The 24,602-nt window shown below is 45.6% G+C and overlaps 1 protein-coding gene across 8 annotated transcripts in view; it reads right to left on the bottom strand.

Moving 5' to 3' along the window:
- KDM6A (lysine demethylase 6A) overlaps positions 1-24,602 on the bottom strand; it is a 242,894-nt gene that overhangs the window by 87,893 nt on the left and 130,399 nt on the right. For all 8 annotated transcript variants that reach the window (XR_009762780.1, XM_061627506.1, XM_061627503.1 and 5 more), the window contains one exon: positions 5,008-5,066. Coding sequence is in view for 7 of the 8 variants with exons in the window: in XM_061627506.1 (XP_061483490.1) it covers positions 5,008-5,066 (59 nt within the window). In the remaining variant the exon portion in view is untranslated. The remainder of the gene's footprint in view (positions 1-5,007; positions 5,067-24,602) is intronic.

The raw sequence follows: 24,602 nt of genomic DNA, 5'->3' as shown, positions 1-24,602 counted from the left end.
TGAGGTAAGGTGGGGGCTCATGAGCCAACAGCTCATTCACAATCTTTTAAAACAGCTTTCTCGAACCTTCAGTTTGATGGTCTACAAACATCATCATCCCAGCCTCTGCATGGGCAATGGTCAAAGATTATGGAAGCTGTAGGCCAACAATATATGGTGAGTCATGGTTGGAGAAGGCTGCTCTAAGACATGGCTTGCAGCAAGGGTGGGAAAACTGTGGCTCTCCAGAATTTGCTGGACTACAATTCCCATCATCCCTGAACATGTTAGCTGGGGCTGATGGATACTGTGAGTCCAACAACTTCTGTGGGGTTACAGGTTCATTACCAGGGCCGGCACCAGGCATGCTGGGGTCCTTGGGCACCAGCCTACACCGGGCCCCAGCACCGACCTGCATCCTCCACTTATCTTTCTCTTGAAGTGAATGCTGGCCACGCTGTGTGCGCATGCCTACCATCAACCAAGATGGCGGTCGAGACTTTCCTAAGGGGCTGATGCCTCTGCTGCCATCTTGGTTGATGACACGCATGCACGCTACGTATGTGCATAATCAAGATGGTGACATTAGCCCCTTAGGGAAGCCTCGGGCGCCATCATGGTTGATGGTAGGCATGCACCCGCAGTGCAGCATGGTTGTAGGGGGGAATGCCTGGGAGATCCCTCTCTGTGATCTGCGGCAGGGTCAGGAGCCGAAGCTGCCATGGATTGCAGAAAGGAGCACTACCCACCCAGTCTAAGGAGGGGCCCTTCAGGGGCCCTCAGCTAGGAGCTGACCTAGCCGCCCTCTGGCACCAACCCTGTTCATAACGCCTGGTATGGAAGATCATTTCAATTGAACCAATGTGTTACATAAGGCTCGTGGATTCAGTTGTTTAAAATTATCATAGGCTTAAATGTTTGTTTTGCTTTATACCCAGATTTCATTTTAAGCCATAGAATCATAGAATAGTAGTGTTGGAAGGGGTCTAAAAGACCACTGAGTCCAACCCCCTGTTCAGTGCAGGAATCCATCTTAAAGCATACCCGACAGGTAGCTGACCAGCTGCCTCTTGAGTGCCTCCAGTGCTGGAGAGGCCATCACCTCCATAGATAATAGGTTCCATTGTCATACAACTCCAACAATTAAGAAGTTTTTCCTGATGTTCAGCCGAAATCTGGCTTCCTGTAACTTGAGCCCATTATTCTGTGTGCTGCACTATGGGATGATCGAGAAGAGATCCTGGCCCTCCTGTGTGTGACAACCTTTCAAGTACTTGAAGAGTGCTATCTTATCTCCCCTCAGTGTTTTCTTCTCAAGACCAAACACGTCCAGTTCTTTCAGTCATAGGGCTTTGTTTCCAGTCCTCTGATCATCCTTGTTTCCCTCCTCTGAACCTGTTCCAGATTGTCTGCATCCTTCTTAAAGTATGGTATCCAGAACTGGACACAGCACTCAAGGTAAGGCCTAACCAGTGCCGAACAGAAAAGGAACTAATACTTCAAGCGATTTGGAAACAATACTACATTAACTTCTGTTAATATAGCCTAATATAGCATTTACCTTTTTTTGCAGCCACATTGCACTGTTGGCTCATATTCAGCTTATGATCAACAACAATTCCAAGATCCTTCTCGCATGTAGATTTGCTAAACTAAATATCCCCCATTTATAACTGTGCATTTGGTTTCTTTTTCCTAGGTGTAGAACTTTGCATGTATCACTGTTAAATTTCATTCTTTTGTTTTCAGCCCAATGCTCCAGCATATCAAGATCCCTTTGAATTTTATTTCTGTTTTCAAAGTTATTAGCTATCCCTCCCAATGTTGTGTTATCTGCTGATCTGATAAGCATTCCCTGCACCTCCTCATTCAAGTCATTAATAAAAATGTTGAAGAGCACTGGGCCCGCACTGAGAGTGTGTGTGTATGTGTAGATATATATACCTTAAACTTATGGTTTTTTTAAAAATAAAATCATCTAACATTATCCATATGAATATAAGAGCCTGCTGAATATCAGGCTAATGGTTCCACTAGTCCAACATTCTGTTATCACAGTTGCCAACCAGATGCCTATGGGAAGCCCACAAGAAGGACATGAGCGCAAGAGCACTCTCCCCTCCTGCAGTTTCTAGAAACTGGTATTCAGAAGCATACTGACAAACTGGTAACCACTGATAGCCTTATTCTCCATGAATTTGCCTTTTGTAAAGCCTTCAAAGTTGGTGGCCATCACTGCCTCCTGTGGGAGTGAATTCCATAGTTTAACTATGTGCTGTGTGAAGATGTATTTTCTTTTGTCTATCCTGAATTCTTCAACATTCAGCTTCAGTAGATGTCCATGAGTTGTGATGCTGAGAGAGAAAAGCTTTTCTCTATACAAATTCTCCAAATCATACATAATTATATACGATTCTATCATGTCACGTCTTACTTGCCTTTTCTCTAAACTAAAAAATCCCAAATGCTGCAACATTTCCTTGTAGGGAAGTTTTCCATCTCCTTGATCATTTTGGTTGCCCTTTTCTGAATGTTTTCCAACTCTATAATATCCTTTTTGAGGAGAGGCAAGGCGAGGCGAGCAGGACTGTACAAAGTATTCCAAATGCGGTTGCACCATAGATTTGTATAACAGCAATGGACATTAGCAATTTTATTTTCAATTCCTCTCCTAATGGTCCCTAGCATGGGATTTGCCTTTTTCACGGCTGCAGCACACTGGGTTGACATCTTCACTGAGCTATCCATTACGACCCTAAAGTCTTGTTCCCAATCAGTCACCGCCAGTTCAGACTCCAGGGCTATATACATGAACTTAAGTTTTTTTGCTCTGACATGAAACACTTTATACTCGTTTACACTGAACTGCATTTGCCAGTATACCACCCATTCACTCAGTTTTGAGAAGTCCTTTTGCAGCTCTTAACTATTCTTTTTTGTTTTAAAAACCCTGAACAATTTAGTATCAGCAAACTTGATCACCTCACTGCTCACCCAACTCTAGATCATTTATGAAACGAGTTAAAGGTCCCAATACCAATCTTTGGGGGACCCCACCTTTCGCATCTTTCCATGGGAATAACTATCCATTTACTCCTACTCTGCTTCCTGCTACTTAACCAGTTCCTGATCCACAAGAGGATCTTGCCTCTTATACCATAACTGCTAAGCTTATTCAGGAGTCTTTAGTGACTGACAGAAAACATGTTTCAGTGCAAGACAATACTCCGAATTTAACAGAATGCTACAGATTTAGCAGAGTGCTGCAAATATTCTCATTAGGACCTGCCACTGCAAATAGAAATTCTGGTAAGACAGATCAGCAATACTCTTATTAAATTTAAATATGCTAAATTATACCTCCATGCAATAGCAATTTCATCTTACCAGTAGATGTTTAGTTGTTCAGCAACTCCCCTGCTACTTGGTAATCTTTAAATTATCTTTCAGAACAGTGGCTTGCATCCTTAAGATAAGTTAACTTAAGGAAGTTCATGGAAGAAAAGTTTCCAATCTGTTCCATTCTACTGCACTTCCTTGTGCTCTCTGAAAAGCCTTTCTGGAAGATTGCCCCCCCCCCATATGGGATGGAGTGGGCACTCTAAGAAGAGGAAAGAATTACTCAAAATTGGGTAGGCCTCACACAATGCCCTCCTTTCTAGCAGCCCTCACACTATTCCACATCACTCACCCAAAAATGCTAATTAACTTTTCTAAAATACGAGCCCAAGTTAAACAAAACTATATAATGGCATGAGAACATAAGAAGTGTCTGCTGGATCAGGCCAATGGCCATCTAGTCCACTATCCTGTTCTCACCATGGCCACACAGTTGCCCATGGGAATCCCACAAAGAGCACTCTTCCCTCCTCAAGTTTCCAGCAACTGGTATTTGGAAGCATACTGCCTCTGCCTTTGGAAGCAGAGCATAGCCATTATAGCTAGTAGCCACTGATAGTCTTTTCTTGCATGAATTTGTCTAATCCTCTTTTAAATTCATCCACGCTGGTGGTTATCACTGCCTTTTGCCATACGACTACAAATCTGTCATATTGTTGCGATCCATGCTACTGTCTGGTCATGATTTGCAATCTCGCCCTATGTCCGAATGTTGGCGAAGATTGTGAAGCAGGATGTCCACTCTCGTAGGCCCTGCCGCAGGGGCCCTCAGCCAGTGCCCGACCTAGCTGCCCACTGGCACCAGGCCTGCCAGTCACTACTCAAACATTTGTTTCCCACTTCAACTAAATCTCTAAAATATAACTTGCTTTCCTTCTCTCCCTGCTTGCTCACAAAGCAGCCAAAGCTATGTTCTTGTGTTCCTCAGAACCTTGTACACATCAGTGTTAACAGAATAAAAAGTTGGAAAACCAATACTCAAGAGGGTGAGAGAGTAATTTTGTTTTTAAAAATCTAATGATGCTTAGCAGCCTGGTTTGGATATAATGCTAAACCATAGCTTAGTGCTACATGAATGAGCCTTGGGCTCACATGCTCTCCCTATCTCCCACAGCATTGCTGTGGGGATGACTAGAAGTATTCACTTCCTATTTTTTACTAACCACAGTTTATCATTATGCCTGAGAAGAGTAAACTGCAAGTAGTTAAATTATGGGTTATATTGCAGCAAGCCAGATTCAAACTATGGTTTACGATTCTGGCTTCTTTCAACAAAACATAGTTTAAGCCAGAAGAGGCTAACCTGTGATTCTCAAGATGTTGAACTACAAGTCTCATAATACTTCACCCCTGACCATGTTGGGTTGATGGGAGCCAGAGTCCTAACAACAACTGGAGGGCTGCAGGTCAGCCAGACCTGTTATAGAAGAACACATATGGTACACCAAGCCCATTCATATTGGCTAGCAAGCCACATTGAAAGCAGTTCATAGTGTTAAAAATTACATTAGGTTCTTTCCCTTTCACTCCCAAGATCCATATGGCCAGAGTGAAACCACAGTAATTTATTACTAAAACTACAACACATGTTGCACCAAATGATAGTTTAAAGTATTTTCTTCCACTTACCACTGAAATGCATTATAATGGAAGTAGACCAAGCCAAGGCCATACAAAAAGGCAGCATTCTGTAAAAGCAAATAAACACTTTTTAGGAAATAACACTCAGAAATACATGCCTGCATTTTTCTAGCACAGTATCAGAAAATGTTGATGGTGTTTTAGGCACTGCTGAGCACAAAAAAATTAGGTCTAAAACAAAAGAGAAAATTAAAGTCTTGAAGTAGAATGCTGATGAAATTAAAACATTACCCATATCAGCAAATAATATTTTTGGAAGCTACCATGCAGTCACTCATGGGGGCAGGACAACAGGCAAGTGAGGCAAAGGAATGAGGAAAGCAAGGATGGTAGGCGGAGAGGCAATTTCAGGTGGGCAAACAGGCAGCTGTGCGGGCGGGCAAGTAGGTGGCAGAGACAATGAGGCAGGGTGTTGGCACCAGCAGCCTGGACAAGCATGAGGCCAGTAAGATGCCTAAACTGGGTGATAGCAAGTGCTGGGGGGGGTAGGAGTTGCCTGGGTGTGTGTATGTTTGAGAATCTCTGTCTCTCTCGTGTGTGTGTGTGTGTGTGTGTGTGTGTGTGTGTGTGTGTGTGTGTGTGTGTGTGTGTGTGTGTGTGTGTGTGTGTGTGTGTGTGTGTGTGTGTGTGTGTGTGTGTGTGTGAGAGAGAGAGAGAGAGAGAGAGAGAGAGAGAGAGAGAGAGAGAGAGAGAGAGAGAGAGAGAGAGAGAGAGAGAGAGAGAGAGAGAATCCCTGAGGGGATTGGGAGTCCCTGGCAGAGTAGTGGGGGGTTAGCGGGCAGAATGAGCAGAAGGGCAGAGCACCCCTAGTTAGCAAATATTTTACTATTGTTACATCACTGAAATAAAGAGGCGTATGAGAGGATAGATCAAAAGCATTTCTAATTTATTTAAATGAAACTATAAATGTCAATGAAAAAATTGCAGTCACAATCCAGCTTGCAATCTAAATGCCTGCTTTCCCCACATAGAGTACTGTATAGGTTTTCAAACTGTGAGGTGACGAAACTCCTGAAAGAGATATGACAGATTTGTAGTCAAATGGCTGTTTTATTATCTTAGGTATTCTTGTCTCACCAGACATGCTTTCACAAGTAGGTGGTTACTCTGGAATAGTTATACTTTGCTCACTCACATTTTATGGGCTATCTACATAGCATCATCAAATTATTCTTCTGATGTGATTTTCTTCTCTTTTCAGCCTGCAGAAAACCCAATCTGCTAGATTGTCCTAGCAGAACTAGCACAATCACCACAGGTGAAGACTACCTTAGTAGCTACTCTTTCATCGTTTTTAAGAGGTATGGTTATGATATCTGCAGTGACATATCAGGTAAGTGAACAAACTGCCACGCAATACTGCTACACACTTTCAATATTTTGTTTTGCATTAGTGCCATTTTAATCAGTGTTTAAAATGTATCTTTTAATTTGCACTAACATCTTCTGTCTGTATTTTTTAAAATGAAATGTTTAATGAAAACATTTTGTGGCACGTCCCACTAGTTGGAAACAAAGGATTTTGTGTGTATTTCAAACATGATTTCACAAACATCCTGCCTTTCCAGTCAACACCATTATATCATCATGTATTTAACCTGTTTTATTACCTTTTAATTAATGCTACACTTTTGATGATAATGATGGACTGCCTTCAAGTCGATTCCGACTTATAGCGACCCTATGAATAGGGTTTTCATGGTAAGTGGTATTCAGAGGGGGTTTACCATTGCCTTCCTCTGAGGCTGAGAGGCAGTGACTGGCCCAAGGTCACCCAGTGAGCTGCATGGCTGTGTGGGGATTCGAACCCTGGTCTCCCAGGTCATAGTCCAACACCTACACCACACTTTTAGCCTGCCTTTAAACAAACTTACTAAATTGCCCAATAGCACCTAAACAAAAAGTGCCTTCATGCAAATTAAAGAACTTATCTTAAAAATCAACTGAAAATCAAACAGGAGCCATGTGTATTTGGGATGCCTTCTCCTTTGTGTACAGAATTGTCTGTTCACCATACACATAAACAAAAGGTTTTTCTCCTTCCCGTCTCCGTCTCCAGTAAATCAGCACTGGAGCCAGACAGGGATGGAGAACCCAGGCTCTGATCTTTTGTACTGGAATATGAATGTTGCAAGTAATGACCTTATCTTCATATGTAAAATGCTGGATGGCATAGTTTAGTAATCCAGACAGATGCAGCAGCACTGAGTTCTACTTTGAACATTGTTTCACTTATCATTCTGGGGGAAAAAAGATTTTTCCAATTTCACTCCAAATTTTCAGTTTTTTCCTAATTCCCCTTCTCCCCATTTTTCCTGGACCTTTATACCATTAAGCCCAATCTATGAATTTCAGGACTGAGAATGGAATGCTCTTCTTGGAGGAAATGGCTCACTGAAATCCTGAACATGAGCACTCTGTTAAGGAGGGAGGATACACTGCAACATTTTGTAGCATGTCCCACTAGTTGGAAACAACTGGTTTTGCACATTTGAGGAGGACTTCAGTTCTGCAAGACCAAGCATCTGGGAACTGACTGATACTAAGAAGAAATCTTTCAGCAACAGGAGGGAAGGCAAAATTGTATATGTACCAAAACACCTCAGTAGGGGAGAGAAAAAAAGGGGGGGTAGGTTATGAGTTCTGTGCAATAGATTAGATGTGGCTCCACCTTTGAAGATAGTCTGGAAATCTGTTAGTTCAGAATATTGTTGCAAGAGTACTAACTAGACTAAGTTATGCCAATACTTTATTACCTTCATTGCTGTCCCATAGGTACCTATCTGAACCCTGAGATCATCAATGAAGCCCCTTCTCTGAGTGCCCAAATAAACTGCAATATGGCAGCAGGACACTAGAGAAAGGATATTTCATCAGATATGGAATGCCCTCCCAAGAAAGGATCACCTGGTACCCACTTTAATGTATTAAAGACATTTTTATTTTTATAAGCCTTTAAACTCTGTGTTTTTAATCTCTGGTATTACACTGTATACCATCTTCTTTCTGTTCTGTGTTTATGCTAGGCTGAGAAGAGTTGGATGAGGCAAATCTCTGGCTGAGCTGCCTATGCAGGCGTTAAGTCCCCCAGCTGGGCTCAGCTGGGACCTAATAATAATAATAATAAATCTTTATTTTTACCCCGCCCTTTTTCCAAAACTGGAACTCAGGGCGGCTTACAAATAAAAACTACACATAGGTAAAAAAAACACAAAAATATACAATTAAAATAGAATTAAACTATTCGTAACATTAAAACCATGAAACATACACTTAAGATACTAAGACAATTTAAAACATTAAGAATAGGACCACAGAACAATACAACAGACCTTATGAGGCCCTATCTTAAACATCTTCTAGTCCAAAAGCCTGTCGGAATAAAAAAGTCTTTGCCTGCCGAAGGAAGGATAGCAAGGAAGGGGCCATTCGTGCTTCCCTAGGAAGAGAGTTCCAGAACCTGGGGGCAGCCACCAAGAAGGCCCTATCTCGCGTCCCCACCAATCGCGCTTGCGAAAGTGTTGGAACTGAGAGAAGGGCCTCTCCTGAGGATCTCAACGCCAGGGCAGGCTCATATGGGGAGATACGGTCTGACAAATAGCCTGGACCTGGGCCGCATAGAGCTTTATAGGTCAAAACCAGCACTTTGAATTGTGACCGGAAACAGACTGGTAGCCAGTGGAGCTGTCATAACAAGGGGGTTGTATGGTCCCTGTAACCAGCCCCAGTTAGCACTCTGGCTGCAGCTCTTTGTACCAGTTTAAGTTTCCAAACGGTCTGCAAAGGCAGCCCCATGTATAGCGCGTTACAGTATTCTAAACGGGATGTAACTAAGGCATGCATCACTGTAGTCAAATCAGGCGTCTCCAGGAAAGGGCGCAGCTGGCGCACCAGTCTTAGCTGGGCAAAAGCACTCCTGGCCACTGCAGAGACCTGGGCCTCCAAGTTCAAAGATGAGTCCAGGAGCACACCCGAACTGCAAACCTGTGTCTTCAGGGGGAGTGTAACCCCATCCAGCACAGGCTGAATCCCTATTCCCTGATTTGCCTTTTGACTAACCAGGAGCACCTCTGTCTTGTCTGGATTTAATTTCAATTTGTTCGCCCTCATCCAGTCCATCACTGATGCCAGGCACCGGTTCAGGACCAGGACAGCTTCCTTGGCTTTAGGTGGAAAGGACAAATAGAGTTGAGTGTCATCCGCATACTGATGACACCAAACCCCAAACCCCCGGACAACCTCACCCAGCAGTTTCATGTAGATGTTAAATAACATGAGGGACAAAACTGAGCCCTGAGGGACCCCATATGTCAATGGCCAAGGAGTCGAACAGGAATCCCCCAGCACCACCTTCTGGGTTCATCCCTCCAGGAAGGAGCCAAGCCACCGCAACACAGTGTCCCCCAAGTCCCATCCTGGCAAGGCAGCCCAGAAGGATACCATGGTCGATGGTATCGAAAGCCGCTGAGAGGTCCAGTAGAACCAACAGGGACACACTCCCCCGGTCCAGCTCTCTGCGTAGGTCATCCACCAAGGCGACCAAAGCTGTCTCTGTCCCATAGCCGGGCCTGAAACCAGACTGAAATGGGTCAAGATAATCCATTTCATCCAAGAATCTCTGGAGCTGGGCAGCCACCACACGCTCTATTACCTTACCCAGAAATGGAATGTTGGAGACTGGCCGATAATTACCCATTATAGAGGGATCCAGGAAGGGCTTTTTCAACAAAGGTCTTACAACTGCCTCTTTTAGGCACATTGGAATTCTGCCTTGTTGTAAAGAGGCATTTACCACTCCCCTCACCCAGTCGGCCAGTCCCCCTCTGGGACTCTTAATGAGCCAGGAAGGGCAAGGGTCTAGCAAACATGTGGTGGCTCTCGCCTCTCCAAGGATCTTGTCGGCTCAGCCGAGACCGTTACAACAGGAGCCAGCAGAAGATGGCAGATGGGCCAAAAAAAAGAGGCATTCCGGGGACATGGCAGGGGAGGAGTCGAGATGAGGAGGTGTATGCCGCATCTAACTACCTTTCGGAGCAGCTTCCAAGGGAAAAGTTACACTGGGGAAAAGACTGGTCGAAGGAAATATTTACAATGGAAAACAATGTGGAGGGCCCAATCCCCTCCAATCAGGCCCAGACACATTGGCCAGCCCCACCCTTACCTGTCTGAAACAACCTGCTGGATATGGTGGAGTTTGTGGCTAATCAAGCAGCAGCAGCAAAAGGATTTCAACCAAGCATAACCCAGCGCCTCCTCACTCCATGCACCCATCTGGCATTGTATGCTGCCTGTTGGCCTCCTGATAGGGGGACTCTGCACTCGGAAGAGGGGCTCAGGGCACTCGGGGAAAAAGCACTTTGCTCTGGGAAGATGCCTTCCATGAACACTGAGCACTCTTCCCACAATGCCCACACCTCCTCCAAAAGGGGAAGCAAACATGCCCTGTATGTTAAAACCTCTCTCTCTAGTTTTCCTCAACAGGTATCCAGCTCCAGACAGCCAGCATCACCACCACACATGGACAAGGGGAAATTGAAAGGGAGCCTGCAAACAAGGTCAGTCTGGGAAGGCACTCTCCCACAAAGAGCCCCACCACCCCCATCCCCACTGGCCCCAGACACCTCTCCCCCTTCACAGGCCACTCCAGCTCTCCCAGTTGTGGACACATTGATCCCAGTCTCCACCAACATCAGGGAGGAACAGCAGTGCCCGCAGCCCCACACAACACTGGCCCAGACAACCTGTACACAGGGGAGGCGGCCCTATGGCCACAGCTGTAAGGCAGTCAGGGGAGCCTGCCAGGTGGAGACCTCCAACCACCAGACTACACTACCGTCATGCTGTACAATTCCCTTGCATGCACACCATTGCCGTGGAAACAGCAGTGGCACTCGAGGCCACACGAGAGGTGCCTGCACAGGTGTGGGCCACACCTGCATGCAAGCAAGCAACACCTCCGGACAGCCTCTCCCTGGACCCCTCACTGTGCATGCTCTTTGTTTTGCAGGTCTTGTCCCAGTCATTCTGGCCAAGCAACCTCCAGGGACCAGCACACCAACACAAGCAACAGCGTTCATGGAAAGTTACAAGCATCCCCAGGAAGCCCTACTACAAGGAAGGGGGAGAGGCCGGCTGGTGCTGTAGACAAGCAAAGGGAACTGGCAATCCAAAGCCCCAAAAGGTCTCCCCTCTACCTGCCCCCCCTCCTCACTGATGTTATCACACCCCCTCCTTTCTCCACAAGCAGACACCCACCCAGAACAGCACCCACCATGGAGGCTTCCTGTCCCAGCGGAGTGGTGGCCCAGCAGTCACAGAATAGTAGAGTTGGAAGGGGCCTATAAGGCCATCAAGTCCAACCCCCTGCTCAGTGCAGGAATCCAAATCAAAGCATTCCCAACAGATGGCTGTCCAGCTGCCTCTTGAATGTATCCAGTGTTGGAGAGTCCACTACCTCTCTAGGTAATTGGTTCCATTGTTGTATGGCTCTAACAGTTAGGAAGTTTTTCCTGATGTCCAGTCGAAATCTGGCTTCCTGCAACTTGAGCCCATTATTCCGTGTCCTGCACTCTGGGACGATCGAGAAGAGATCCCGGCCCTCCTCTATGTGACAACCTTTCATGTACTTGAAGAGTGTTATCATATCTCCCCTCAGTCTTCTCTTCTCCAGGCTAAACATGCCCAGTTCTTTCAGTCTCTCCTCATAGGGCTTTGTTTCCAGTCCCCTGATCATCTTTGTTGCCCTCCTCTGACCCTGTTCCAGTTTGTCTGCATCCTTCTTGAACTGTGGAGACCAGAACTGGATGCAGTATTCAAGATAAGGCCTACCCAGTGCTGAATAGAGGGGAACTAATATTTCACGCGATTTGGAAATTATACTTCTGTTAATGCAGCCTAATATAGCATTTGCCTTTTTTGCAGCCACATCACACTGTTGACTCATATTCAGCTTGTGGTCAATGACAATTCCAAGATCCTTCTCACATGTTGTATGGCTGAGCCAAGTATCCCCCATCTTATAACTGTGCATTTGGTTTCTTTTTCCTAAGTGTAGAACTTTGCATTTATCCCTGTTAAATTTCATTCTGTTGTTTAAGCCCAATGCTCCAGCCTATCAAGGTCCCTTTGAATTTTGATTCTGTCTTCCACGGTATTAGCTATGCCCCCCAATTTTGTATCATCTGCAAATTTGATAAGCATGCCGTGTACTTCCTCATCTAAGTTGTTAATAAAAATGTTGAAGAGCACTGGGCCCAGGACCAAGCCCTGTGGTACCCCACTCGTTACTTCCACCCAGTTTGAGAAGGAACCGTTGATAAGCACTCTGAGTACGATTCTGGAGCCAGCTGTGGATCCACCTGATAGTTGTTCCATACAGCCCACATATAGCTAGCTTGCTAATCAGAATATCATGGGGCACTTTGTCAAAAGCTTTGCTGAAGTCGAGATATATTATGTCCACAGCATTCCCACAGTCTACAAGGGAGATTATCCGATCAAAAAATGGGATTAGTTTGGCAGGATTTGTTCTTCATAAATCCATGCTGGCTCCTAGTAATCACTGCATTGTTTTCAAGGTGCTTACAGACTGAGTGTTTTACAATCTGCTCCAGAGTTTTTCCAGGGATTGATGTTAGGCTGACTGGTCTGCAGTTTCCCGGTTCCTCCTTCTTGCCCTTTTTGAAGATAGGGACAACATCAGCTCTCCTCCAGTCATCCGGCACTTCACCAGTTCTCCACAATTTCACAAAGACAGCGGTTCTGAGAGTTCTTCAGTCATGGAAAGCCACCCCCTCTTATAGGGAAATAATGTTGCACAAGGATCTCTGACTCTTCCACTACTAATGATGCTCAGATATCAGTAATCCAGCATGAGAAAGAAAATTTACAGAATTCCAGGTTTTTTGAACTTAACTTAAAATATGTGGTTTATATAAATTCTCCATTATGTGGTTTATAGAAATTCTTCATTACCTGCACAGCAGAGGAGAGGGAGCGGGCTGGGTCAAAAGATTCACCCCCCCCAAGGCAGGGTGGGTGGGTGGGTGGGAGAGGAGATGAAGAGTTGCAGCGAAAGTGTCAGCTCCCCACTGGAGAAGTGGGGGGCATACTGAAGGGGGACCAGTGGATGGGGGAATGAGCTGCTAGGCCCCAAGGCTGATGTGGCAGCAGTGATAGGGCAGCCAGGAACGAGCTGTAGAGAATAGGCAGGTGCATGGTGTCAAGAGCCAAAGAATTGCCTAGCAATATAGTCACATGCAGCCGCTCCAACCCGTATGCAGACATACTCAAACTCCAACCCCTCCCCAGGTCGCAGGGGCACCTGCATGTCAAGCTCTATGCCAAGGGGTAGCTACAACAATATAGCAATGTTGTGCAGCATCACACAGCCCAGCACCATCTCGGAGACCTTCAGTGGGGTCTGTATCACCCAGCCCCATCAGGTACAGGCAGTGGAAGTACACCTTGAGCGTTCCAAATACATGCTCAATTACCATCATCACTGAGCAGTGAGCCTGGCTGTATTGTGTTATGCAGCCAGGGAGGTCTGCAGGATAGGGTGTCATCAGGAAAGGCTGCAGGGGACAGGTGCGATCAGCTGTGGAGAGTGGTCAGAGGCTAGAGAGCTCCTGAGCCCCCTCCCAGTGGATGCCAGTACTCTGCCTACTGAGTAGCCACCCCCAGTCAGAGGGCCATGCCTCCAGGGTGTTCAGCAGTGTAGATCCCTGAAGGACCTGGGCATCATGCATTCTCCTGGGCATCGTGGCTTTCACATAGGTGAAGATATAGTGGACACCGCAGGCTGCCATCATGTTAATGGCTTATGGTGGTGGTGATTCCTGTAAATGTGAGGGTTCTGGGCAGGTGCCAGTAATGGGATGAAAGTATAATTGAGGGCTCCCAGGACAGCAGGGAAGCCTGCCAGGGTGAAGAACTCCTTAAGTTGTGCAGACTCCTCTGCCTGAGGAAAGTGTATGAACTTCTGCACATGAACAACCATGCCTTCTAGGAAGGCTAACAGGCACCTACTGCTGAAGGTCTGGGAAACAGGATGGAGGCTTCACATGCAGGGCCTGGGAGCTTACGGAGGGGGGATTGTGGGACTACTGGTAGCAGGTATTCTACTATGGGTCACTATTGCCTGGTAACAGCCACACTGAATCCGGACTGCTATGGCTGATGCTGAGGAAGGGCCATCTGACTGCAGCACCCACTCGGAGGAGTTCAGGTGTTAAATTGTTTTTAAATTGCGTTTTAAAAATGTGTTTTTAAATTTGTGTATTTGTTTTTAATGTTTTAATTGTTGTAGAATCATAGAATAGTAGAGCTGAAAGGGCCCTACAAGGCCATCGAGTACGACTTCACCAGTCCTCCATGATTTTGCAAAGATAATAGAGAGCGGTTCTGAGAGGTGTTCAGCCAGTTCCTTCAATACTCTATGATCCAGTTTATCGGGCCCTGCCTGTTTGAACTCATTCAAAATGATTAGGTATTCCTTGACCATTTGTCTATCAATCTCAAGGTCCAATCCTGACCCTTCTACTTCATGTTTCCCGGGAGGGTCATAGGCCCTTTTTTGGGGGGAGAAGACTGAGCCAAAGTAGGAATTGAGCACTTCTGCCTTTTCTTTGTCATCTGTTTTCATTTTGCCATCCTCTTTGAGCAGCTGTGCCACCATTTCTTTTCTCTGTCTTTTACTATGGACATACCTGAAGAAAGCTTTTTTGCTTTTAGCATCCCTCACTAACCTCAGCTCATTCTCAGCTTTAGCCTTCCTGACACCATCCCGGCAATTCCGTGATACCTGCCTGTACTCTTCCTTTGTGGCCTGGCCTTCTTTCCACTTCCTGTATGTGTCCTTTTTTGTTTTCAGGTCATCTCTAAGCTTTTTGTGAAGCCACATTGGCTTCTTCTGCTGTTTCCCCCCTTTTTTCCTTGTTGGAATTGCTTGCCATTATGCTTTTAGAATTTCCTTTTTTAGAAACTCCCACCCATCTTGGACTCCTTTGCTCATTAGGGTCGCTTGCCATGGAACTGAGTTTATTAAAATCAGCTTTCCTGAAGTCCAGGGTGCGCGTATGGCTACTCTCAGCTTTCGCTTCTGTTAAAATCAAGAATTCAAGTATGGTGTGGTCACTTTCCCCCAGAGTTCCCGTAACTGCCACTTCATCCACCAAATCATCTCTATTGGTTAGAATCAAGTCCAGGATAGCTGATCCTCTGCTTGCTTCCTCCACTTTCTGTAGGAGGAAGTTATCTGCAACACAAGTCAGAAATTTCTTGGAGGGGCCGTGTTTGGCAGAATTTGTCTCCCAACAGATATCAGCATAATTGAAACCCCCCATTACTACTACATCATGCCTCCTCGAAATATTGGCAATTGGGTTTTCAAAAGTTACATTCTCATCTTCTCCTTGATTGGTTGGTCGGTAGTAGACTCCAAGCACCACATTCCTTTTGTTACTTGCCCCATTAATTTTAATCCACATACTCTCAATGGAGCCACCAAACTCATCTTCCTGTATTTCTGTGCAGGGATATATATATTTTAACATATAGCGCAACTCCACCTCCCTTTTTATTTCTTCTGTTCTTCTTGAACAAGTTGTATCCTTCAATTGCTGTATTCCAGTCATGGGAGTCATCCCACCAAGTTTCAGTTATACCTATCAAGTCGTAATTGCCCTCCTGTATTAAGAGTTGAAGTTCGTCCTGCTTGTTTCCTATGCTCTGCGCATTAGTATACAGACATCGAAGACCATGTGATTTATTGCTTGGGTTCCTTATTACATTTTTCTGAGGGCTGTTACTGGGCCTTATTAGAGCCAATCTCTTTGGTCCCGCTACTGTGCATCAGCCAAGTGCAGCTGTCTGAGCTGACCCCTCCTACAAAGAGCAAGGGAACTCCTGGTGATTCACAGAAGACCATTCCAGGCAGAAAATGTGCCAAGCAGTGCCAGATTGTTTCTGGGGAACAGCTGGACCACACACCGTGTTCATGGACGTGTCAGGTCCTGTACACATCAGGACGTGTCAGCAAAGCCCTGGTAACCTTCCCAATGGCAGTACCCATCCAAGCCACAGAAGCCGTACCTGAGGTGCCTGCTGCCTAAGAGCCTGCTGAGGATCTGCCTACAAGTATTGCTGTTGGACCGCCCCTCAAGCAGGGACTGTCCCCAGGCCATGAGTTGCATGTTGCTACTAGCACCCAGGGAGGTCCTCCCTGGCCACTCATACCATCCTGAGGCAGGCACTCGGTCAATTGTCTGAGACCTAGTGTTACCTCTGTAGTGGTGGCTCTCTCTCCTTCCCCCTGCAGGCTCCCTAGTGCTCCATGGCTCCCCAGAGGTGTTGATGCTGATGTGGCAGCTGCCACAGGAACTGCTGCTGCAGACTCTCCATGTTGCTACCATGCCAGCTCCCACTGCCCCCAATCAGCAGAAGGCACCTGGGCCATCCATGACTCCCTTGGCAGCACTTCCCAAACCCTATGCACTGCCCTCCTATCTGTTGGCTTCTCCCCCAGCAAGTCCTTCTGGCTGGGATTGACCTGCCCAGTTCATGGAGAAGCTGCTGAAGCTGGTGCTGCTTCCTGGGACAGTTCCTGTCCTAGCCGCACCCCCTCCCTCCCCCCAGCCTCAGTCGGGCAGCCCGCCTGCCCCATCCGAGCTGCTACCTGGCCCCTCCCTCCATCTGATGGGTGGGAGTGCCACCGATGCTCCTGCCCTTTGTGCAGCCACCTAAGGGGGTGGGGTGTCAGCCTTGGTCTCTCCAACAGCAAGAACAGCAAGGGCAAGGACACCGATCCTGACGAAAGGGATGCTCAGCTCAGCCTGAGCAACAGGGAAGCGGAGCCTCTCTGCAACCTCCCTGCCCAAGAGCCAAGGGATGTTGGGATGGGAGAGGACATGAGGGTGGAGTAAGAGGACGAGGGGGTTCCTCATGAGCAGGATGATAGCAAGCCAAAAAGGGGAAGGGGTGCCTGTGGAGAAAGCTGGCCTGGATGAAGAGGAAAGGTTGTGCCCCCATGCTGGGGCCCTCTGCGCAGCTGCTTTCTTACATGGTGGCTGTGTTAAGGGCTCATGCGAAGGATGGCCATCGTGAGGCTGGGCGCCTCTGGAAAGACACTGCCATTATGCCAGCAGTTGCAGTGTGCACCATCTGTAAGGGCACTGGGGAGGTGACAATGCAGCAGGAGGCAGTGACGGCATCTGTGCAGGGCTTGGTGGATGGGGGTGTAGCAGCTGCTCAGAGTCAGTCAGAAACCCTCTACCAGAGCATACAGCAGATGCAAAACGACATAGCAGTGGCGGCGGCAGAGGTATTCACTATGATCCCTCCACATGCCTTGCTGGAGGCTGTGTAGGGCAATGTGGCTGGCCATGTCCATGGAGCGGGGTGTGTGAAGGGTGGCTTTGGGCGGCAAGGGGCACTCTGCTGTTGCCGAGGAGAATGACGGGGCGAGGGAGGAGGCAGTGGTGGTGCAGGGTACCTGTCCACAGTGCCGTCCCAGCCTGAGACACCAGTGAGAATGTGCCGTGGTGTCTCTGGGGCAGGCCTGATGGAGGGTTTGCTCCCTAGCTGCTTTCTCTGCCAGGACTGTGATGTGTCTGTGCTTGGTGCCTTTCAAAGAATGTCCTTTCTGTATCTTCCTGTGTGTGGTGCATGCTCTTTGGGGTGGCAGGTAGCTAAGTATGTTGTGGAGGTGCTAAGGGAGTGCATGCTGTGGGTGCAATCAGGATGTGTGCGTGGTGGCGGCCTCTACGTGTGTTTGTTTACCCAGTCACACCGTGTCACAGTGCCTGTGCATGTGTGATTGTTGGAGAGGACGGTGTGCCTTTGTTTACCTGGTGTCATAAGCCCAGCTCTGCAAAAAGAGGGGGCAGCAGTGAGAATGAGGAGGAGGAGGAAGACTGTGAATGGGATGGGATGGCAGTTCCAGTGATGGGCCTACAAGTGCACTGGATTCTGAAAGCTCTCATGCCATGGATAGTGACAGCTGCACCCTTATAGTTCCGGTTAACCACAAGGAGGCTCAACCAAGTCAGGCAGTTGCCTCTCTGCCCAGCGTTCATCCCCTTCCAATGCCCACTTGGTCGCTGCCACCACAACATAGACCCTCTCCATGTGATGGGGAGAATCTTGCTGAGGCTGAGCAGCCACCCTCACCTCATACAAACTCCTGCTGGGAGGAAGGGCGGGATATAAATCAAATAATAAAGTAAATAAGAATAAAATAAAATACATGGAGACTGTTGTGCCGGCAAATTCAATGTGCCCCCACAGCCCCTCTGAGCTTGTGTGGATGAGCATTCTCAATAGTGACACTCAGTCCACACAAGTAGGATGCCCACTCATCCTTACTTAAGTACAGTGAGGGGGCATGACTAGTTGCTGAGATGTCTTAGTGCAGTATAGTCATGTCTAGATACTCCTAGTAAAGATGCTGAATTCTGTTTAACCTGTAAGCTTGAAGCGCTCGGAACTGAATTTTTTTATTAAATCTACTAAAGAAAAGCACACCTCTGTGTTCGTGTCTGACTTCAGTGGCTTCAGGCAGGATACCTGGTCATGCTGTATCGCTCTGCATGTGTGTGTGCAACTGGTGCAGGTGATAGGTGTGTGTGGTGTGTGTGTGGGGGGTTGCTGTTGTGCTCTGCTGCCAGGGTGGCTGCTGCTGTGGTTGCTGCGCTGTCACCCTGACTCCATGGTGTGTGTGTGTGTGTGTGTGAATTCCACTGCTGCCAATCCCTGGATGCTTCCCTGGGTCTTGGGGGAGGGGTTCTGGCTGTTTGTGGTGGGCATTGGCAGGATGGCTGGGGTTTATCCCCAGTGCTTTCCAGGGGGTGGCTACTACTACTGCCACAGCAATGGGCACTTTTGTGGGAGCCTGTTGTTTTCCTGCCATTCTGACTGCAAACTCCTGTGTCTGTGTGCTGAGGACAAGTAGACTTGCATTTTGTGGTTCTTACTCCCCAGTAGGGGTATTAGGGAGCACAGGCTTGCTCTCTCTGGTCCCTGCAAACAGCTCTGCTGGCTGAGCTGGAATTCAGCCAGCCCAGAGGCTCCCAAACAGCAACTGGATGCAGCAGACCTTTCTGCCAGCTGCACTCCCACTGGTTTCCTCTGAGTTAGATTGCTCTGCCCATGGAGTAAATAATTCTGTGATCCTCAGACTTTGTATCGCTCCGTGTCATTATTTTTTGACCTGACTGATTTTAAATATGTGCTATACAGAATTTTATTTATGTGGATTTTGTTGTTTTAAACGGTTATTTATCATGCTTGTATGTTGCCCAGAGAACAATGGTTATTAGATGACTGAAACAGAATTAATCAGTAAACAAATAAATAAAAGTGCCCAGTTCTTCTAGCAAGTATTTTTTTGGGGGGGGTGATCAACAACCCCCCTCCAGGGTGTAAAGGTCTCCAGTGGCTTGAGTCATGGAAAATAATGTTCTTTAACACCTGGGAATAGATCTCAAAGATTTTTTGCAACTCAAATACAATCCTGTCGAAAGAGTTTGAAATGTTACAGATTTTTCTATTTCTCCTAAAATGCAGATGTAGTACATCATTAACTATCCTCCTGTGTATTTATTTTCTATTTAAATACATATTGTCATGTTCCTGAAAATATGACATTTTACTTTCCTTCTGCAACTAATTGACGATTAGAAAAAACAGCTGTACCTTTAAAAAATTCTTCATTTGTATTCTGTTTAATTGGAATTTATTATTACATAAACTTTTCATTATCACACAAAGAACATACAAAACACCATTCCTTGAATTGACAGGTAGTATATATCCAATTTCACAATCCAAATATGCTGAATCATTTGTATGGAAAGAGCAACAGGAGAGCAAATTATTAAAATGCTGTTTTGTTATTCTAGTAAAAAAATCACTTCAAATTTTATGAATACTGAAGAAAAACAGAAACCAAATAACTTCTTAAAGGAGTGTTTTCTATAACATTTTGAATTCTGTCTCCCTTTCCTCCCCAAATTTATTTCACCTTTCAAGCCCCACAACCCACTGGCAGTTAATCTTATCACCAGAAAAGTGAATAGGATCCTCACAACCAGCTGCACATATTACCTCACTCTTGCGTATACAACAGCTATGTACTGGGGCACTCATCCAATACTAGATTAGGACTAGAATAAGGCCTCTCTGACTCCCTCCTAAATACACTTATCTAGGGAAGGTAGGGCAGGAGCTGGAGTGACTAGAAGATTCCATATGTTCCCAACCTCTGCAGCTTCTATGGACAGCACAGCAACTTTGGCCAGTTGCAATATTAAATTTCTGTAGCTAGAAAAAAATGTCTTTTTGGCTGTGGCTCCTGCATCACCATCTCCCTCCAAATAACTTGTGCTCTTACTCGCCCAAGGCGTGCCATACAATATGATAATCAATGTTCTCTGAACCTCCAATGTAACTTGCAAATTAATACTGAGTCAATGCAACTAAATTAAATTGCTTAGTACACAATTCCCTTTTAAAAGCAACAACTCATCTCTCCAGTCTCCTATCACCTTATCTAAGAACTAGAAGGTACAGAGAGACCAGCATGGGGATCTGTCGTTTACAGATGTCTTTCTACTACTCACTACTAACAGTAGCTGTCATAAGAAAATCAGAAGAGCCCTGCTGGATCACACTAAAGGCCCACCTAGTCTAGTATCTTGTTCTCGAAGTGGCCAACCAGATGCCTATAGGAAGCCCGCAAGCAGGACCTGAGTGCAACAGCACTCTCTCCAATTTTGATTCCCAACAACTGGTATTCAGAGACATATTTTCTCCAGCAGTGGAGGTTGGACAAAGACTTCATGGCAGCAAGACTTCATGAATTTGCCTAACCCTCTTATGAAGCCATCCAAAGCAGTGGCCATCACTATCCTTTGTGGGGGACAGACAAACCTAAGCAAAGGGGAGGCACAACTGAAAAGGCCCTGACACAGGTCAATGCCAACCGGGCCACTGTCAGTGGCATCAACAAGGCCTCACCTGCTAACTGTAGAGTCTGAGAAGTTTGATACATATTAATGTCCATTCACTTAATTTTGAGAGATCCTTTTAGAACTTCTAGCAATCCCTTGTTTTAACTATTCTGAACATTCAGGTATCATTAGCAAACTTTGCTGTCTCACTGCTCATACTTAATTCCAGATCATTTATGAACAAGTTAAAAAGCACAGATCCCGAACCTTGGGGGACTCTATATCCCTCCACTGGAAGAACTGCCAATTTATTCCTGCTCTCTGCTTCCTATTCCTCAACCAGTTACTGATCTATTAAACTCCTGGTACTAAGGCCAGGAGAGAAAAAAACATTTGAAGAGACATGAAGGAGTAGGTCAGGGCTGAGGAGTAGTACAGGGCAGATTGGAAAAGTAGAACACCTGCAACACTGTTTTTCCAATTTTGGTAACTTCAACAAAATAATATTCTACTTGACCCAACAGCTGCCAATATAATTCAATATTATTTAAGAATGGGGTGTCAAATTATTAGGCCCCCACTTTCTCATATAACTAATGTCAGCTCTATCCAGCAGACTGATTATGAAGTTAAGAGCTCAATGCAACAGTGCATTATTATTTAAATAAATTTATGACCCACCCTTCAGTAAGACAGCCCTTAAAGACATACAATTTCAAAAGCAACGGCAAAAAAGAAATCCAAGAAGAAAATCTCAGTAGCGACAGGATGACCAAGGTGGCCTTGTCTCTGGTCACCAGCCATCTAACTTCATACAGCAGGTGGTGTTGGCGGTGAAGATGAAGAAAGAGGGCCTCAGATCAAGAACCAACTGTTTGGGTAGACTTCACACTGCTCAATTCTAAATCAGAGCACTCTGAATTATGCTTCGGAACAGACCAGCAAACAATACAGCTGTTTTAAGCACTTGTGAAATGTGTTCCCTGCAGCCAGTCACACTTAATAACCCAACAGCTGTATTTTGTGCAAACAGAAGTCTTCAAAAGTAGGCCATATTCAACACACTGCAGTAACTTATAACCCTTTTGTGACTTATAAAAATGTATACTCTGCCTTGCCATATACATGCAACTAATTGAGATAAAGATAATATTACAATGCTTGGTGATCTAGCTTTGCACTTATCAAATTTCTTTCTAGAATAGAATAAAACAGAATCACTGCATTCTTTTGCTGCTGAAAAAGAGTCATGTTCCAAATTTATCAGCCCTTACTTTTCTACAGCATGAAAATATGCTAGACACTATAAAGAAGTACAATTGAGAGTCCCTGCCAATATGTAATGAATATTAAATGGTTAGCCTTATAACTTATTTAATTTGGAGTCATGGTTGTGAAATTTAAATCAGGGTAGGTATTTTTTAAGAAATGCGCTATTCTCTCTTCTCATTCTAAATCCTGTGGATCAGTAACAAGGCATCCAATTAAAATCAGTTTTAAGCATCTATAAAGTCCGAATGAGGTTGAGCCCTGTCTCACCAAGAGTCTCAACACCAATTCAGGACACATTCATACCACCATTCATTCATGGTTTGAATAACTTGCTCACGTATGCTTCTTTGTAACCATATTTCAACAAAGGAAGTCAAGACTGAATATGAGCATATGATAAGCACAGCCATTCCCTGTGACACACAACTTATATACAGTGCAAGGTTTACAAGCAACACATTTTCTGCCAATATGAAGAAGGGGAAAAAACACTGCTAATTATGCAAGGACTCCCCCAAACCCAGACCATTAGGACAGGATAAAGTCTTGATGGAGAAAAAAAATCAGGAAGCATCCAACAGAGAAAGTGTTTTAATAATAAATTACTTCAGTTGCTCTCAAATTGACTCCATTTCAGGTCACAGTGATAAACAGTCTTGAACCCTAATCAATCTAGACCAGTCACCTGTTTGCCACTGGCAACCTGGAATTCCAGATATTCCTCCAGACAAGTGTGCGGGATAGCAAAGGAGAGGCAGAGAGATCTGTTCTTCCTTCACCAACTCACTCAGCTTCCATGCCGACTGTGGAAGAAGGGAAACCCTTCCTCTCTGGCCAGTATAGAAATGTGGCTGGCATGCAAAGGAAGGGCAGATTGACAGAGGAAGGACAGTGCTACTTGGCTTCCATCCTGCCTGCTGAAGAAAGGAGAATCCTTCCTCTTTTGCCAGTATGGAAACACAGCAGACTGGTAATGGAGGAACTGAGCAATCTGCTGCATCATCAGGTGCGCGCCTACTGCCCTTTTATGCTGGACATGCAGGAAACAAAGCCTCTTCCTGGATGTAAGCACAGAAATCAGATGGAGCAGCTGGAGGTAGGCAGCTCTCTCTACTCCTCTTCCACCAGCTGCTGTGTTCCTAGATTAGTCTGAAAAAAAATTACTAGCCTGCTTCTCACTCATGAGATGGGTCCACTCTAATGAGTAAAAGCAGATGCAGAAAAAAAACAGATTAGTAACTTGGGTGGGGGGACTTACTAACAAGGCCCTAAATGACTTTGCCTTAAAAAAGTTTGACCATGTTTAGTTTTTTATATTTCTTACAAACATTTCCCAACATAAAACCAATGTCACTTTACAATAATTGATTTGGAGTTTCAGTGTTTCAAAATAAAATATCATACAGAACAAAATAACAATGTACCATTTATAATTCAGTAATATGGAAGCTTTGGTCAGGGGCCTGATTACTTTTGCAAGGCACTGTATATGAGGTTTCTGCATACAACTAACAGCTTGATTTGGTCTAGGGGGTAATTGCCCATGACCAGAACCTAGTGAGGGGGCTGGTGCATGAGTCAGAGCAGGGAGCTGAGCCAAGGAAATCTGGACCTGATTAAATGACCTGAACACTAAAAAGTTCAATAGGAAGCTGTTAACTCAACAAGGACCCAGAGAAGATTAAGAGGGTTAAATTCTCACTTCTAACACCTCCTCTTTGTGGTCATCCACTTGGTAATTATTATTTCATTTATGTATCACTTCCTATGAATCATCACATTGTTCAAAATTGTCTTCTTCCTCCTCCTGAGAAGCCCCTTACACCCAAGGAGATTCTTAGTGATAGAACCTTCCGGTAGCCAAACAGGCACCCCTATGCTATTTCTGGGCTTCCCACTGTGTCCACAAGACATCCACAAGTCAAAGCACTTGGGAGTTTTGTAGGTTCTACCAGATCCTCAGTTGTTTTAGGTTTCTCCACAGTGTCCCATATCTCTTTCTCAGAGAAAGTCTCTGGTCTGGGCCAGCCAGGATCCTGACAACAATTTAAGTAGATTGACCTATGCGGCAACCTGAGAGGTATGGAGGATTTTTTACTGGGAATCCAAGTCAGCCTATCTCTGACCTAAATGTAAATGTACTGCCTTCAAGTTGATTCCAACTTATGGTGACCCTATGAATAGGGTTTTCATGGTAAGTGGTATTCAGAGGGGGTTTACCATTGCCTTCCTCTGAGGATGAGAGGCAGTGACTGGCTCAGGGTCACCCAGTGAGCTTCATGGCTATGTGGGGACTCGAACCCTGGTCTCCCAGGTCATAGTCCAACACCTTAACCACTACACCACACTGGCTCTCAACCT

Source organism: Rhineura floridana, chromosome 5 (assembly GCF_030035675.1).
Source record: "Rhineura floridana isolate rRhiFlo1 chromosome 5, rRhiFlo1.hap2, whole genome shotgun sequence".
Lineage (NCBI taxonomy): Eukaryota > Metazoa > Chordata > Lepidosauria > Squamata > Rhineuridae > Rhineura > Rhineura floridana.
Note: the sequence above shows the minus strand (reverse complement) of the source record. Positions and strands in the feature narration are given on the sequence as shown.